The sequence below is a fragment of the Accipiter gentilis genome, chromosome 24, assembly GCF_929443795.1.
Source record: "Accipiter gentilis chromosome 24, bAccGen1.1, whole genome shotgun sequence".
Lineage (NCBI taxonomy): Eukaryota > Metazoa > Chordata > Aves > Accipitriformes > Accipitridae > Astur > Astur gentilis.
In genome coordinates this window covers 2269717-2287119 of record NC_064903.1, presented here as the reverse complement: position 1 = coordinate 2287119, position 17403 = coordinate 2269717, and the positions used below count along the sequence as shown (strand labels likewise).

General features: G+C 39.0%; 1 protein-coding gene across 4 annotated transcripts in view; it reads right to left on the bottom strand.

The window, feature by feature from the left end:
• Positions 1–17403, bottom strand: part of MTMR8 (myotubularin related protein 8) — a 26123-nt gene extending 8720 nt beyond the window's left edge. Inside the window, exons 1-12 of one of the 4 annotated variants that reach the window (XM_049827633.1) lie at positions 17296–17403; positions 15560–15682; positions 14995–15157; positions 12482–12639; positions 10719–10847; positions 9612–9721; positions 8064–8136; positions 7512–7644; positions 5643–5752; positions 4391–4516; positions 2678–2727; positions 387–587 (exon numbers count right to left, since the gene is read on the bottom strand). In XM_049827633.1, coding sequence (XP_049683590.1) covers positions 387–587; positions 2678–2727; positions 4391–4516; positions 5643–5752; positions 7512–7644; positions 8064–8136; positions 9612–9721; positions 10719–10847; positions 12482–12639; positions 14995–15157; positions 15560–15682; positions 17296–17319 — 1400 coding nt within the window. In that variant the 5' untranslated portion in view covers positions 17320–17403. Of the gene's footprint in view, positions 1–386; positions 588–2677; positions 2728–4390; positions 4517–5642; positions 5753–7511; positions 7645–8063; positions 8137–9586; positions 9722–10718; positions 10848–12481; positions 12640–13354; positions 13601–14994; positions 15158–15559; positions 15683–17061; positions 17230–17295 lie in introns of those variants that run through there. The other 3 variants (XM_049827635.1, XM_049827634.1, XM_049827636.1) reach the window with 3 other exon arrangements.

Here is a 17403-nt window from a genome sequence, read left to right as displayed (position 1 = left end):
AAAAGAATCATGTGGATTAATAACGCTAGCTGTTCTGAGTAGAATTAGATTAAGGGAGCTATAAATTATCTTTTACACAGTATCTGATTAATTTGATAAACACAACATACATCACTGAGGAATATATAATAATTTAAAATGGACACTATCTAATCCAAATAGGGTATCTGCAAGTTATTGCTGTGGTCCAAGCTGAAACATCTGTCTTTGCGGATATAATTAATCTTTAATTTTTTTTCACACTTCTGTAGAGCTGAAGCATCTGTCAACACAGTGTTAACCTTAACCAATCTACAATTAACATTAAAAACACACAAACACTACCTGCCCTTTTTCTGACATTTAAAAGGACTTCTAGACTGTGGCTCTACAAACTGCCAACTCACTTCAGATCCTCGCGCTCCTTATGACAGATCCCAAGGAAGTTGCCAAACTGGCAGGAGTAGACGTGGTCATGGATTTCAAGAAGGAAACGCTCATTGAACTCAAATGTGCACGGGAACTGCTGCATGAGCTGCCAGACACATTCAACGAACTGAGTGAAGACAGGGGATACTTCTTTGGGGTCACCATCCAAATGGCCACACCTAGAAAAATGCAAGCAAAACAAGGTTATATCCTGTGTCACCCAACAAAAAAAGAATCCACTCACCGTTAAACAACTGGGAAGTTTTCTTCACTACTAGAATAAGAAATTATTCTGCAGAGTCAGAGAAAAACCCCACATGGTTTATCTTACAGCAATTGTATGTTAAGGTGTGCCACCCTCAGCATTACTTGCTCTCCAGGGGTGCCTGGGAGAAGTGACAAGAATTGTGCAATGTCCCTTTCTCTAAAGTAAAATTAGCAATGGAAGAGCCTACATAACAGTTGCAAGCATCACAAGAAATATTTGTGAAATAGGAGTTCCTGAGCCTATGCTATAACGTTAGCACAAGGGAAAAAACCCCAATAGTCTCCCAAAAAACATCTACTGCTCAAATATAAGAAACTAATGCTAGCTCTTAATTGGGGGAAAAAAGTTGACATTGGTGGGATTCTGTCTGTCTGCCAGGAACAATAAGAAACAGCGTGGGGGATGAAAAGCATCCTCTACAATCTTCTATGGATATGAGAATATTTCATGGTGCAGGAATAGCCACAACAGGCAGCAACAGAACAACCTGACTTTGCTCCACATGGACATCAAGAGTGAAATTCTGGTAGGCAGTTACTCAGACAGAACAAAAAAACCCCACCAAACTCAAACAAAGAAAATCCCCAAACAACAATTAAAAAATATTTTTACAGCTTTAGATGAAGTTCAGAATAACCCTACTAGTTCTATAGAAATCTAGCCAGGGATCTATTGGTGTTCATTACAACCCATCACAAAAGAAAAAACAAGCAGAAAAGGAATGATAGCATTTTTGGAAAGCAGCCAACACTCTATTGTACTGTAATTGTACTGTACTGTATTGACTGTTCTTTCCTAAGAGGAAAAGCTTGGGGAAGAATTCTCCTTTTCTAGGAACGGATATAACCTGGAAATCCACAGAAAGAAACAAAGCATCCCCAAACTTAAGTGGAGAAATGAAGTAAGATTTCTTATAACAGAAATCTAGCTGATCAAATCCCAGTTCCTGGTTCTGTGATTCCAACTGCAATAGAAGTTGGAAGCATGAAGCAGCATGAAGGACTGATTTCCCTCCACCACTATGAGAGGAATGATTCTGACTACTGGAATAAAAGTTCATATTCTCAGTCAATGCTGAAATTCACGTCTCAAGTACTTTTTGTATCCATTGCCAAGTTCTCATATTTGGAACAATCCTTTGTAACAGAAGGAGGTTTTGGTTTCTGGGGGTTTTTTTGGTCTTAAAGCAAGAACGGTAAAAAGAGTCCTTAAAGAAGCAGAAGCAATGACCACAGAACATTTACTTGGCCAATAATGACCAGCTTATCTTTGACTGCTGCTTCTTATATACCAGTATAAGGATGTGCATATTACTTATTTTCCCCCAGATATACTTTAAGGAAACAGATTTGTTTTATTATTAAATACAGGAATCGGTTTCACATCGAGAACAAAACTTCAATTTTTAGCAAGTTAATACCACTGAACAGACCGGTCCCTTCCCTCCTCATATTCTTTTGGACCATCTCAGTTTAATTTCTGTATGGTAAATATAACAAGATGTAATTCAAGGTAATATCCCTACTAGATGCAGGCTATCAGTTACAGCAATGATAGCATTTTTAATGTGCCTAGAGAATGCAGGTCAAATTGGTTTTTAGCACTATATTGGGCCCAAGTTCATGCTTTCAACTTGGTAAAAGTCCTGAAAAACATTAGCTGGTATTTTCTTCCAGGAGATGATTGCAGAAGAATTAACGTGTCTTGCCAGAACATCAGCACTCCTCATACAATACAAATGTGATTTTACAGGTAGGAAAACACTCATAATACAATTTGTTCAAGACTGTATGATTTTGTAAAGTAATAAAAAAGCACTGGTGAAATAACAACCCTAGCAGATACTGGCTTTTTGTCACCCACTCCAATATTTTCCAAATCTTCTCTCCTCTGTCCTGTATTTTCATTTAAATTTTTCATGGGAGTACATGAACCTGAAAACACTATATTAGTTTCATAGCCAAGTCTTCACCCAGTCACTGCACCCAATGCTCTTCTTACCTGTGTGAGAATTTGTGGCCCATTGCAATCCACTCCTTTTCTATTAGAACCTTCAGTTTCAAAACAGAGATTAAAAAAGACCATTACTTTGTTTAGAAAAAGCAAAATTAAGCCTTTGGTGTTAAACTCTAAAAAGCTTACAATCAATGCTACCTGCTGACCCTACCAAGTGTATCCATAGAAGCCAATGAATATAGTAACAGTGATTTAAGAGTACAATGTCACTGTTAGAATCAGAAGTTATTTCAAGCAAGCACAGTACTACCTTGAGAGAGTTTCTATGTTAAAATCATAATATATAAACATGCTGATCTAAAAGAATTAACAGCTTAATATTACACTATGTACTATTTGATTCAGAAAAGAGTATCATGATATTCAGCAAAATAAAACAGCAAGTGGAATTCAACAAATGTTTAACACACAAATAGGAATATAAGAAATACAGTTGTGTATTGAGTTGCTCAGGATGAAATCAGGAAAACTATATGGCTAATTCTCTTTTAAAGAGAATGCCTGTGCAATATGTAAGAAAATAAGGAAGCAGTATTTTCCTTAAACACATGGCTTATAAGGAACCAAATGACTGATGCTAAATCCATTATTACTTGCCTTGCTGGATCATAGTTAAAAGATCAATTCCTGATATCATCATCCAGAGACTTAAACAACAAAAGGAGGGCAGATATTGACAACAGAGTTCTTCGAAAACTTAAGTTATATTGCTTTTCAAATTTTTCCATTCTCTACACTTTTGTTGCACTCATTCAGGAATAACCACTGTCATAGGATTTGTGCATATAAACCATTTGCTCAGAGGACAGATATGCATTTGTCTGTTGGAGTTACTGCTCCTATTCCTAACCAAAATCACGTTTCTTAGTTCATACAGAATTGTCCAGAGCACAGCCAAAGCCTAGGCAGATGTTTCACACTCTGATGTAATTTTAACTGTGAAAAGATTGCAGTATAATCCAGAAGCAAAATAAATAATAAAAAAATTAGCACAGAATGCAAGGAAACAGTCCTAGCAGTGCAAAACACTGCAGGAGGCAAAATTTGCATTATTCTGATTTCAGGGTTTCTTTTAAGGAACTCTTCTGACAAAGAGCAGCACTCTATCTTTCAGGGACTTAACAAAAAGAGATGAACGGGAAAAAAAACACATCACAGATTGCACTATATTTATGCAGTGATGGCTTCAAATAAGAAAAAGCCTGAGTAGAAGCAAATGGCCAAATTCATGCGTAATGGCTTCAAAAAAGTTCTTTAATGATGCACAGATTTTATGTGATATACAGGTTATATGCTGCCCTATGCACAAGAATGAGTTCACCCAATTTTAAATCCTAGCAGAGAAGAGACCATTCACTGTAACAGTCTTAAATGACAAGCTTCTTCACCGCTTTTTTTGTGGATTGCTGCCAGAGTTGCATCCTTTGCTCACTCATCTCTTGCTGAAATGTCTCATTAGTGGCTCTCATGTGGACATTCAAGGAAACAAAGATTTGGGAATTGTAAATCAACCACTGCCGTTTTGTGTCCATGCTGTTCACAGCAATTAAAGCTTGTTTATAGAATCAAAGCTGTTTTTATATAGGTCACCTACTGTTTGTTCCAGGAAATGGCCTAAAACATTTAATTAGGGCCTGTTTACATTTCAAATACAGGAAGCACTTTTTATTTTTGAAATTCCAACATTCGTCTTCTTACCATGAAGCCTTTAAAAGTTCTATAAAATGGATCTAAGAGGAGGCTAGCCAGGGAGCAGACCTGTGCTGTGCGATCCCACCCATCAGAGCAGTGGACTAACACACTAGCTTTTTCATCTTTCACAGCCTGTGAAGGAAAGACCAGACAGAACAATTTAGCAGCTTTCTAGGCTGGTTACTGTAATTAAATGCTATCCCTTTATCTGCATTTACCTGACTGGCCTAAAACCCAAGTGGAAAATTTGTCATTTCTCATCTGAACCATGGAAACGCACCATTTCTAGTCACATAGCCATCAACCCATAGGAAACCCCAACTAGAATAAACTGTTGTAGTATGCCTTGTCAGCAACACCGACTGTCAAGAAACAAAGACCCTCTGATCTCAAAATGCTCAGACTTCTGAAAGGCCAAGAATTCTCAGTCCCCTTCTCTAATGAAAAATTTGGTGGATGAGTAAAGAATAATAATTGGACATATGGGGACTAGGAACTTCCCAAGAAAAATTAGAAGAGCTCATCCCAGCTTCCTCCCATATGGACCACCTTCTTCCCCTTGTACCAGTGGCACAAAAAGAAACACAAAATAGCTTCTTGCTTGCTACATGGGAAAATTTTAAGAGAGAAAAGACAACATTTACAGAAGGTCACTACTCTTGCCACATGTTGCCTGCACACCCTTTACTATTACTGAAGAGCCATGTGCCTTAGTGACTTTTCTCCTTCTGCCTGACCTGCAAAGCCACAAGCTCTGGAGAAATAAAGACTGCATTGAATAATCAAAATTAGCAGTCCTTGCATCACATAGAATCAGGACAAAATAAACCGGTCTTAACACTCCCTCATTTAAAGCAGAGCAGTTCAATAACTAACTAGCATAAGGTTAAAAGTTGTTTGCACTACTAAATATGCATTAGAGACGTTTATAAAGGTCATTTATTCACATTTTGTGATTTTATTTGTTTCACATGAGTTCTAATAAAGCCCAGATAACTGCTCGTTACAATACAGTGAACAGGACAATGTCCCAATGCCTACAGCATTTCATTTAGTCACGGGAAGTGTCTAGGAGACAGCCCACTGGCTAACCCCCTTGATGTTCTCCAACTGCAGGCTTGTTTTTGAGAGCTGAGGCCAATCTGAATAGCAGTGATTTCCCACCTTCTGTCCAGAGACAACTTCACAGCCTTGGAGCAGTCCCTAACAGACAAATACGTATTTTTTAATTCACCTGCAGGCTGGAGTACAGTTTTACCTTGGCAAGAAAGACACCTGCATCCATCACAGCCTTAATGTGCCGTAACCAACCTGAGTTCTCCAGCCCAGTGAGGAAATCGCTCATTGAGGGGGACTTCATTTCACACACTAAGAACACAAACAAAGGAATTAGCTGACACCCTGTTAACAACATCTCTTCCTTTTTCCCACCTCCTCATTATCTCTTCACAGCAACAGAGCTTGGTAGATCCTAAAAGCTAGTGTTTCCACACTTTTTAAGTGTCAGCAGCGACATCCTGTCTAAAGGACACAGAAACTACTGGTTGCATACTCAGATACACAAGCCAGTGTTTTTTAGCTATAAGAGAACTGGAGGATCTGAAAATATCCTCCTCCTCTTTTTTTAAAGAGTAACTCATTATTTTTTCAGCTGAGTTTTTTCCGACATAGAAAGAGTTTACTGATCTGTTACTTCACTATAAATCACCATTGCAAACACATCTAACAACTAACGTGCAGTCACCATCACAAAGAAGAGCTCCAATTGAGTGAGAGAAATAACATGTCTAACCTTGAAGGCAACTCAGATTACTATATCGAAACCCAGCATAGAAAATACTTATAGTAATACAGTTCAATAGTCCGTAAGCACCAGCGAGACAGATTTTATCACTGTTGAAGAAGAATATGGGCGTAAACAAGTATTTATTCTGCCTCTTCTTCCACCACAAAATAAATCTGCCAGGAACAGGCAATTGAGGACTTATACTTGTGATCAGGCCAATCTCTTGGTTGTGTGAATAGCCTCATTTTTCTCCAAGGTCACTATGGATCCTGCAGTGCTACCTGGCCGGGCACTTGGTGGCATCAATTATGGAACTATCTGGAAGCAACACGACCATTACGCTGGTTACTAAAATATTAAACTCATATTTTGAATGACAGCACTTGTATTACATTTTAGAAAACAAAACACAGGGACGAAGCAGAATGATTTGCAGCATCTACTCTGCCCAGTTCTGCAGTCTTTGTCAGCACAAAGATGGTAATAGCGCTGGAAACCAGCTAGCACAGTATGCTGGTTTGATCCAAGCCACACCTTCACCTTTAATGGAACTTCTCCAAAATTACATTAGTGAAAATATGGGACTGATTCACCTCTTGTTCTCCAGTGGCTCAGGTATTTCTTCTGCCTTGCTTTGCATTTTTACCCGAAGATCACAATCTCACAGAGTAACTTAATTATCTGAGCTACTCTGCATTTTAATATATTTTAATGTGTTAAAACATTAATTTAATACATTTTAATGTATTAAAACCAAGTTCTGTTAAAGAAATCAGAAATAAATGAAAAATAAGAACTATGCATGTATGAGATTACAGATCTTTGGAAGATCACGCCAACATTTTATTTCAAACCAGAAATACTGTTTAACACTGAAATACTCCAAAATAAACATAGTAAACCCCAGAAAAGTATTTCCTCAACAACCTATGTTATTTTTCTTTCAATAGCTCACAAAGTAACCATAAGACTATCTTAACAGTAAAATGTAATATTTCTCTAGCCTTTTTCTTTTAATTTGGCACATTTAAGAAAATCACATTCTAAGTAACTAGCACAATTAAGGAATGTTGTTAGTATTAGTTGCTATTTTTGAACCACTATAAAACTAAGCACAATAATAAAGAAAATGTCTAGTGGGAAAGCATTTTAACAACATTAGCACTTTCAGCCACTTCAATACAGCAAACAAAGGAAGATATTGACTTCGATTATCTGCTTCCACCACAATACACAAGTCCACATGCACTTGTGCACGTAGTATTTATATATTCTCAAAAGGTTCTGTCCAAAAGTAGCCAAGGGTAATGAAGACCGGCCACTTGCACGGACAGTACCTACCTTCCAGGAGTTTCTGCAAGCTGTTCCGCATCACATGGATGTTTTCTATACCAATAAATTTAAAACGAATGTTATCATAATTATCTTCATTCTCATAACCCTTCCCAGCAGCTCGGTTGGCCATGGCATTTAACTGTCAAATTCAAGAGAACAGGAATAGGATAGAGAAAGACAGAAAATTACAACAATGTGCAGAAATAAATGAGTCTGTTTTGCAAGTCCTTTTTTATAAAATCTCCCAGAAAACACACTGAACAAAGTTGTTACTCCGATGTACTTCCCCACCTCCCAGACATTACTTCCAGCTGCTTCACTAAAATTATGCCTGTGTCTCCAGTCCATTAGTCATATGCAGAGACTCATTAAGACCCTGAATAGAATTTCTTAGGGTAGGCAGTATCAAAACCATGCCCAATTTCAGAATACTGCTGTCATCAAAACAGGTAAAGAGACATTGAGTCTGCCTTAACTGTGAAGCTACGTAAAAAGATTCAGAAAGAAGCACACAAAAGTAAAAACTAGGAAAGCCATTTTTACGAGTAACATACATACATGGTGGTATAGAAATAGTAAGAGAATTCCAAAGCTTTTCACAGACATACATGCACAGATGAAATAAAGCCACCTGAGGGAAACATAGAAATATTAAAGTTGAGCAGAAAGAATACAGCAACCAACTGGAACTGCAGAAAAGAAGTAGAAAAGAAGCCAGTTGCTCTAACAGTTACCCAAAACAGTTCAAGAGCTACCAGGAAATCTTTAGCGGTGACCAAAAAAGAGCACCTCAACCCCCCGCATATTAATTTGGAAAGAGGAGTGATTTGCCTCCATAGAGAAGAAAGAAGGAGGAGTGAGATACTGTATATAGACACCTTTAGAACAACTAAATAACCCTAGTGCTTCAGTTCTACCATTCAGAGAAAGACATGTTGTTTTAGAAGGAGAAATGTGACCAATTATAAATTCTCTCTTTTTCACCAAATACTTTAGAACAAAACTGCCATCAATGATCGATTTAGCGGAACATCTACAATATGGGAAGCTGTCTGTACCAAAAGAACATGCAGCGATTGCTACAAGCATACATATAATTACAGAATAGGTTATCTCTAGTATTTTGTCTTTTTGTAGTATGACATTTCTATCTTGGAACAACAGGTGAAACATTGCTTTCTTTCCCAAAAAGACTTTTTTCCTTCTTGCTCTTGCCATAGTTTAACTAAATCTGTAGTTTCTATAAAATAACTGCAATATCTGAACAGTGAAGCAGGTTCTCAGAAAGCTCAATTTTAAAATAATCAGAGCACTTTTAAATCTTTGTATTTAAATAATTGCATACTATGAAAACCCTTGTATTCTAATTTGCGTATACCAATACTCCCAATCAACATGCTTACAAGACAATCTTGAATTGGTTTCTAAATTCAATTCCTCAGGATGACAGTCATTAGAGATTTCAATTTCCAAATGTTTCTCCATTATCCTCTTACACTCAGCAACGAAGTTCCAGCCCCAGATAGCAGCTATGGACCAGAAGAGCTGAATTGTACTAAACCCCAAGCTGCCCATCATGAGAACATTAGTGTTATTTTTACAAAAGCAAAAAAATGGGAGTAATTGCTTTTCTCAATTGTTATCAGACTCCATACAGCCACACTTCTTCCCAGGTCTGCTGATAAAAGCACTTCAGGCTCATGGAACTGAATCCTAAGGCTTCTCTTCAACTCAACATATTAAGGACCTAGCTCTCTTCAGGAAAATGCTTCACTGTCTCAGCCAGCTTCAAGACTGCCAGTTGCTTCAGGTCATCCTTAACACAAACCTCAACCCAGAATACTCCAGGAGTGCAAGCATTCTTAACAGCTCTTAACATTGCAGTTCTATTATGCAAAAGTATTCATCACATTAAGACACCAAACCAGTAGCCTGATACTGAATGCCTGATTCAGGAATGACACAATTTAACCTAATGCAGCATAAGAAAGCATTAGCAGAGTTGTGAAAGAGTGAACTCGAAACAGCATTACTAGTTCAGACGCAACCTTTAAAAGTAGCCACAAACCCCAGGAAGATACCTTTGGCCTTGTGTCTACAACATACATGAAGGGGCTCCCAGGGTTGGCTTCTCTGATCGCCTGCAGCATTTGTTCATCCTCCAGACAGCGTGCACTGAACCCGGAGAGAGGCTGGCTACAGCGACATATGGCAGCCTGGAACACACAACAGCTCATATTTTTCTGTGTTCAGATCATCTCTACTGCACTGCCCCCCAAACCACTAATTTGTTGGTTTTAAGTGTCCTATTGTTTCCCTGAAAAACTGCTACTGAAATGGACATACAGAAATACTACTGGAGTATCTCTCAAAGCTAGAAATCTGGGAATCTTAAGAAAGTAGAGGGGCTAAGGAGCACTGCTGCAAACTTCATTGCTATGTTCTCAAACCCACTATGCTCTGCCTGATAATCGGTATCCCAGATATTAGCATTTCTCATGTTTTCTACTTCGTTTCTATTGTCCAAACCATTCTTTTCCACAACTTTGCTTATCAGTTGTTACTGTTCCATGCTCACAACTGCACTGAATATGCTTTAGGGAAATTTCAATAGCTGCCAGCACAACTCCATACAGTTACTCAGGTCAAGGCACGCTTCCTCAGGAAAACAACAATTTGACTGTGACAGCATTTTCCTAACATCTGCATCTAAAACACTGCTGAGACAGCAAAGTTAAAAATTTACATTCTGGTCTTCAGTGGAAAAAAAACTGAAACCTTCACTTATTCTGAGCTAGTGGGGATTTATTTCAGGGTGGTTCCTCCTCTTCAATACTAAGAAAATCTAGCTGAGTTAACATGTATCTTGTTAAAACATTATTCAATATAGCTAAACAGTAGATTAAAACCCCCACATAACAAGGCATTGCTGAAAGCAAAATTTCCAGACAGGAAGCTTGGAAAGTTTGTGCTTTTGGCACAGCTCTGGATGCATCCGAAGTGTTTGTCTTTAACTAGCTTATTCTGTGACTCAGAACAAACTAATATTAAAGCCATTAAGAGAAACACAGTTCTCAAACATGAAGTTAATATAACTCTAATAGTTACATCTCATTCTTTCCCTTCACTAAAAGGGGACTGGACAAGAAGTAGAACCCTTATTCCCCACAAGACAGCAGACAGCACAAAGACAGCAGACAATGGACAACTAACATTGTTTTCCTTATACAAGTACGAAAGCACCGGAATCCGTCCTCTGCTTCTGAACCTTGAGCTTCCAATCACCACTGCCTTACTAGCAGCTCTAGGCACCACTATTTCTGGAGGATATGTGTTGCAAATCTACGTGAGAAGAGAGAAAAAAAATCCACACATTACTACTTACCAATTAAAAATTCATGAAAAAATCATCTTTAGCTTATGATCTAGCATTTATAAACAACAGGAATAGATTGTTTGCCGGAGTGTATCAAGCCATTAAGATGTATTTACAAATGTAACACAGGAATAAGTCCAAAAATAAAACAATCAATTTTGCAACTGAACCTAAAAGAACAGACTGCACAGTACACAATACATATTAAAAGGAAGTTCTTTAAATCCATAAATTTTATGAAAGTTCCTGCTTTGTCACAAAAAGAGGAATTAAGAACAGCTATATTTAAAAAGTTCCCTCAATCTTATTCAACTTGAAATGAGCTTCCAGCAATCAGGTAGCATCCTCAGAGACCAGCTTTATCTTTTTCCCTCAAAATTGTACAGTCTTTTCAGCACATACTTCACAGATAAGCTATTCTCCAAGTCTGGCTTTACTTTAGGCTTGACAATGTTAAAACAGAAGCTGGAAACCCTGAGGAAATTATAAAGCACTGGCACTTGAGGAGTTACATACTAGCAAGTAAAGCTGCAAAGTGATTAATGATTTTAGATGCCCACATTCAAATGCCCTAATCAGCTAATGGAAAAAGCACCTCTCGCATTGCATCTCAACTCAGGCATACAAAGATAACAGTCATTTAAAATTACCAGTCACTTCTAACAGCACAGACTTATATTTCTCCAACAGTAAAGAAAACTAGTGGGGGAAGGCAGCAGAGAGCAGGGGGGAAGGGACTCAAGACAATATATTGGTATCTTCCTTGGAGTTGCTCTTCACTGGCACAACAGCACCGGGGATCTGTGCTTGCCCAGAGACGGAACACCTCATGGTGCTTGTTCTCGGCAGAGCCTCTTTCCGAAATGCAAACATCTGGCTCTTTCTCCCACAAGGAAGGTGCCAGCCCTGAAAGTTGTTGCTTTGTCTTTTAGACAGAAAGGTCTGACTGTACACAGCATCAGAAGAAATAAAAAGGGAAATAATATGAAGGAGGAGTTTGAGTAAGCTTGCTGAAAAATGCTTTCATTTAATGTTGTTTAGATCCAACCTGGCCTTACAGGGGAGAAAGAAGAAAACAACAGCAGCAGCCAGTTAGGACTGAAATGATTGAGAACGCTTATGTAGCAGAAGATGCAACCAAGCAAGAAAAAACAAGTCTGTTTTCCATTACTGTTTTTTCCTTCCTTACCTAGTCCTTTGTCTACTCTGCCTCATTCTCCACCAAGCCATATCACTGCCATTTATTTCTCTTCCACACATCTGTCACCAGCCTGGTGGGACAGGGTTTGGAAATACCAAAAGCAGCTAAGGGTACTTCAGGTTTTTCATAACAGATGGTTTGACATTTCTCTAGAAAAACAAGTATCTGGTACTTTGCCAAGGGGATCAAAGCAAACCAAAGTGACTCCACAGCTCTGTTCTGTTCTTCCTTAGCATCATTACCTGCAACTTCACATCAAGATGATGCTGCTTCGATTAAAACCAACTGAGCTCATTCCTCCCCAGAGGCATCACTTATGCAGCAGTAGAAGGACTGCTGTATGACATTAATAACAAAGAAGAGATGCTGCATTAAATGGCTACTTCGGGCAAGAATTACCTCATAGTCTTTATTAACATCTGTTATTTCCCAATAGTCATTTGGAATTCCCATACGCTGGTAATCCACTTTTAAATCAATCAGCTTCCATCCAGTCTCCCGGTTCTCTTTAGACATTTTAGGATTATAAGAGAAAGCGTAAAGTTCTTCAGGTTTCGCTGGGAAGAAGGAAGAAAAAATTAACTAGTTAGAGATACAAAGACATACAGAGAGGTCAACATTTCTTCCTAAAGGCCATCTTTTGGATAAGCACACTGTGCAAGCCAGCAAGCTGCAGGTGTACTACAATCAGTTCAAGGACTGAAAAAAATTATTCAGCCAAGAAAGATCAGGAGAGTTAGAAACCATTTACTAAAGAAGCCAAAGGGCTATGCCACTGTACTGCACAGTTGGCTATATTTTAATAACAGCTATCTTCCCTATGCTTCTGCCTCCTCAAAGGTCAGAAGCATGAAGTTTTCTTTTATCGCTTTGTGTACTTTACTACTCTAAGCAAATTTATAGACTGATTCTCACTCCTTAAAAAAAATAATAATAATTGAGTACTACATAGAAGAGTATAGATACTTAAAATTTCTCAACCTCACATTTACCGTTTTCATTCAGCGTAGCACCAAGTGCCAACAAGTCGTATCGAAATCCTCAGGAATTTCCAGTACTCAGTTCCCACATGCAGGGAGCCACACTAAAATGTTTTGTTAGAATTAAAACTTCAAAGTAGTAATTTTTTTCCCCAAACAAATTATTTCCTCCTGAATTCACTGCAATAGGCATGTTAGACTAGATTTGTATCATAAGAATTAATCCATAAATGAAAACATGTATTAAAAGATATATTTTCTGTGAAGAGTTCATAAAACAGCTCTTGCACACCTGGAAGTTCATCGTTCAACAGTGAGTTCTGAGCCGCATGGAAAACTTGATAGATGTCTTGAATATTACTGTCAGCCCAACAAAAGCTTCAGGCTGTGTCTGACAAATGGTAATTTCTTCCTCCCTCCATCTCTACCATCCCAATTTCCTTCCCTCTCTTCATAAAATGCAAATCCAACCAATAACTCATTCAGCTGATTCCCAAGGCAGCAAGTGCTCCAGAGACAGAGTGAAACCTGTCAGAGTCTGATAAAGTAGCCAGGTTACCAGACAGGTAACCCATAGCTGTCAATCATACATGTGCAAATCATAAATAATTATATGCTCTGCCAAAAAAAAACATGAAGGAAGCATACATACAGAAATTTTAAAACAACAAAAGAGAACTGTTAAAATCCATGAATAGAACAAAAGAAAGAGCTGCAGCATATTACACAAATAACCACAAGACAAAAGAAACTGATGTAATCCCCTGCAGTGACAGCTCCCACGCTTCAAGACCCTACATAAGTCTCCAATTTTCAAAACTGAAAGAACAGTGACAGCTTTTAAACATACCACCAGAAACTTGCCAGATGCAACATTAGAATTAGAACTTCAAAACTAAGAAAACTCCAAAGCTCAGAGCGCAAAGGAGATGCTGGGAATAGCCACAAACCTTAATATCAATCAAAAAAAAAACAACCCATGCTCAGCAAAAACCATTTCTACTACAGTATTTCTGTTCAAGTCCTATGTGATAGCCAGCACGAAGCAGACTGGTGCTATCAATTCCCTTCCCTTAGACTAGTGATGTAATTAGAAAATGCAATTACAAATGGCATCTTTGTAATAACACGGAACTCCAAATACTGGTTCACTGATGGAGCACACCAAAAAACAGAAGCTGCCATAGACAGAAGCCAGGTAGGAAACTCGATGGAATGCTGTTCTGCAAGAAGAACAAGTAGCCTGAGAATTCATCCATGATGGACTAAAAAGCTGAAGCCACAAGAGACCACAGGCTTTTGAGGATGTTTTGCTTACACTCTTAAGAGTGACTCCAAGTCAGGGCAGCCAGGGTGAAGCACAGGGTTTGACAACTGAAAGACGACAAACATTGAAGAGTAGCCTAAACATGCTACCGGAAAACAAATGAAAGATCCCAAAAGCTTTATCTGTGGGATTCCAGAATTCAGTGAACATCTGGATCAACTGGAAAGGGTAGAACTACACACGGACAACAGCTAAGTCACGGAAATGACTAACTGACAATGGCCAGGTATGGGATATGACACTCAGCACGAGTGCTACAAGAAAAAAGCCTGAGATGCTGCATACAGCCTCAGTCAGGCAAATGAACTTTGCATGGGTCTTCAGAAGTTCCTCATGGGAGACCACCTCATTCCCACTGCCACAGAAGACCTGTGTTTAGTTTGGAAGCAAATGCCCTGGTCCACAGGGTAGCACTCTACTTACTGAGCCAACCCACACAGATCGTCTCTGGCGGTGGAAACCGATTCTGATTTCACATCCTCCCCCTCCTGCACTGACACTGCAAAACCAACAGTCTGGCAGGCAAAGCTTTCTCTATTGCTAAGACAAGCCTTCCAGCCTAAAGCATTTCAATGATTTGCAAAACAGACTCCCGTCCTAAATACCTGGTTGTGAAAGTTTAAGCAATGAGGTATACACTTCATGACAGTCACGTTCCTGCCCAATAACAAAGTGAGCCACATGGAAGTTCTTGCAGTGAATAAGGAGCGGATATCCAGCCGTGGTCAGAGGCATTTTTTCTACAGTTGCAATATGGTGATGCAGAATCTGAAAAAACAGGAAATAAACCTGGTTCACTTTGCTTTCGCTCCACCCCCATATGCGATATATTTTGTCATTCCCATTTTACTTTAGAATTAATAAAAAAGGCTAATTTCAGTGCTAATTTTGTAGTTCTAAAAGCTGTAAAATCAGTTGTGGTGGCTTGGTATATTGAGTTTGAGATGGGAAACTAGACAAGTTTTTTATGTTCCTGGAACTAATACTAATTCAGTGAGAGACCTCGATCAAGTCACATTACCATTATGTCCATTTTCTTCCAAAACAGATATTTCTGTTAAGCATTTGGTAAGAAAATCTTTGGAACTCACAAACCTGTTCATTTTGGATATGACATATAAAGTAATTTTTATACTTGCATTTAAACAGACTCCAGGTATCACAACATACCCATGTTTCTTTTCTGACTTCAGCAGAAGCATCTACATAGATAAGGTGGGTAGCTGTCAGGTATAACGTCCCATTTGCTGCCTTCCTATTTGTATAACGATCTAGTAATTTCACATTTTCAACCTGCAATATAAAAAGAGTATTAAAAAATGAATTTAACTTTGAGGAAATAAATACGCACTTGTCGAACCGCAATCACTTAACTTCTAACATACAGCTCAGGAAGTAAGACAGAAAAATGTAAGAATTAGTCTTCCCTACAACACTAACTCAGCTTCACACTATAAATTCAAATTATTTCTCTGGCAATTAAAGCCAAAAAGGTTAAGCAAACAGCCAAGGTTTAGCACCACTGTGAATAACAGGATTACTAGATTTGTAGCCAAGATGATCACAGTTTATTACTGCGCAAGGTTGCAGAAATAATAGGACAAAACACTGAGAAAGAAAAGACTGTCCATGTTCAGTATAATCAAAATGTTGCTGTGAAAGAAACAGCCCTCTCCAGTCTGACTTCCAGCTGCTCAGTCCGTATAAAAAAGTATTAGTAGCTACTTGTTGTAACACACTTCCTATGCATGTAAGCGCATTTCATAAACCACACTAAGCTAATTAATAAAAACAGTTTTAAAAACCATCAGCACAGACATATTAAAATATTAATTTTAAAGTATTTTACGTTATTTGATTGATTTTCTTCTGGCATACTTGCTTCTTAATGAAGATAGACAAAATTTTTCTTTCGACATTAAACAAAAATAATGAGGGGGCAACTGGAAGGACAGTGAAAACAAACAGTTTAATGCTGTAAGATAAATTAGTTCTCGGTATTGAATATGTAAGCTTCTGTACAGGGTCATTGGTCTGAGATACATCATGGAAAATGTCAGCAAAGAAACTTGAAGAGCAGAGGTCTCGGCTCTGTGTCTTCCTACTATGTCATGGTTTTCAACACATATAATTATTATAACCAATATTGCCCTTTTTCAGGCAACTAGAGACAAGCAGGTCCAGCAAAGCACCTTAGGCAATATGGGCAAGGAGCATCCCCAAACTAATATTCTAGCGAACAAAACAAAACACAGCAACCTTCATGGTATATTTAAAAAACAAACAAACAAAAAAACCCAACTGCTGGACTGACAGCTGCCTGAAGTAAATACTTTTTTTTTTTTTTTTTTTTTAGCTGTCACGAGCACAGCATTCCCAGAGCTCCTGTTTCACTTTACTCAACTGAAAAAGCACATTTTGAGTCACTTATTCGGCCGGAGGGGGTCTCCGCACTTTGATATACCTGTTTACACGAATCGCACCCAAAACACCTTTTGATCAGTACCCTTACTAAAAATTTCCTTTCCAACAAGGCGATACAGTAAGAAATACCTAAACACCACGCCAAGTAGCTTTAAGCCTTCCAGACTTATCCGCGACCCGTTTGAGAAGCGCGAGGGACGTTCAAGGATACGTATAGCCTTGAAAGAAAGCAAAAATAGATCGCTTACCCAAATTAATCACGACTTAAAAGAAAAATCGCTGAAAACGCACGGCCCTGATAACAGCTCCAGCCAAGGCCCGCCATCCCCACAGGGGCTTCACCTCAGGTATCCCGCGGGGAGGGCCCGGCGCAGGGCGGCGAGCGGAGCCCCGAGCCCCAGCCCGGCCTAGCCGCCCCCAGGCGCCGCGGGAGGACCCCGACGGGACGTCGGCTGCGCTCCCGGGGCGGCACGGCCTCTTACCTTCGGGGTGGTGATGTGCTCCATGGCAGCACCGCCCGCCTCCCCCGGCCTCACCTCGGCCCGCCCGCGCGGCCCGGCCTCCTCGCCGCCATTTGCACAGGGCAGCGC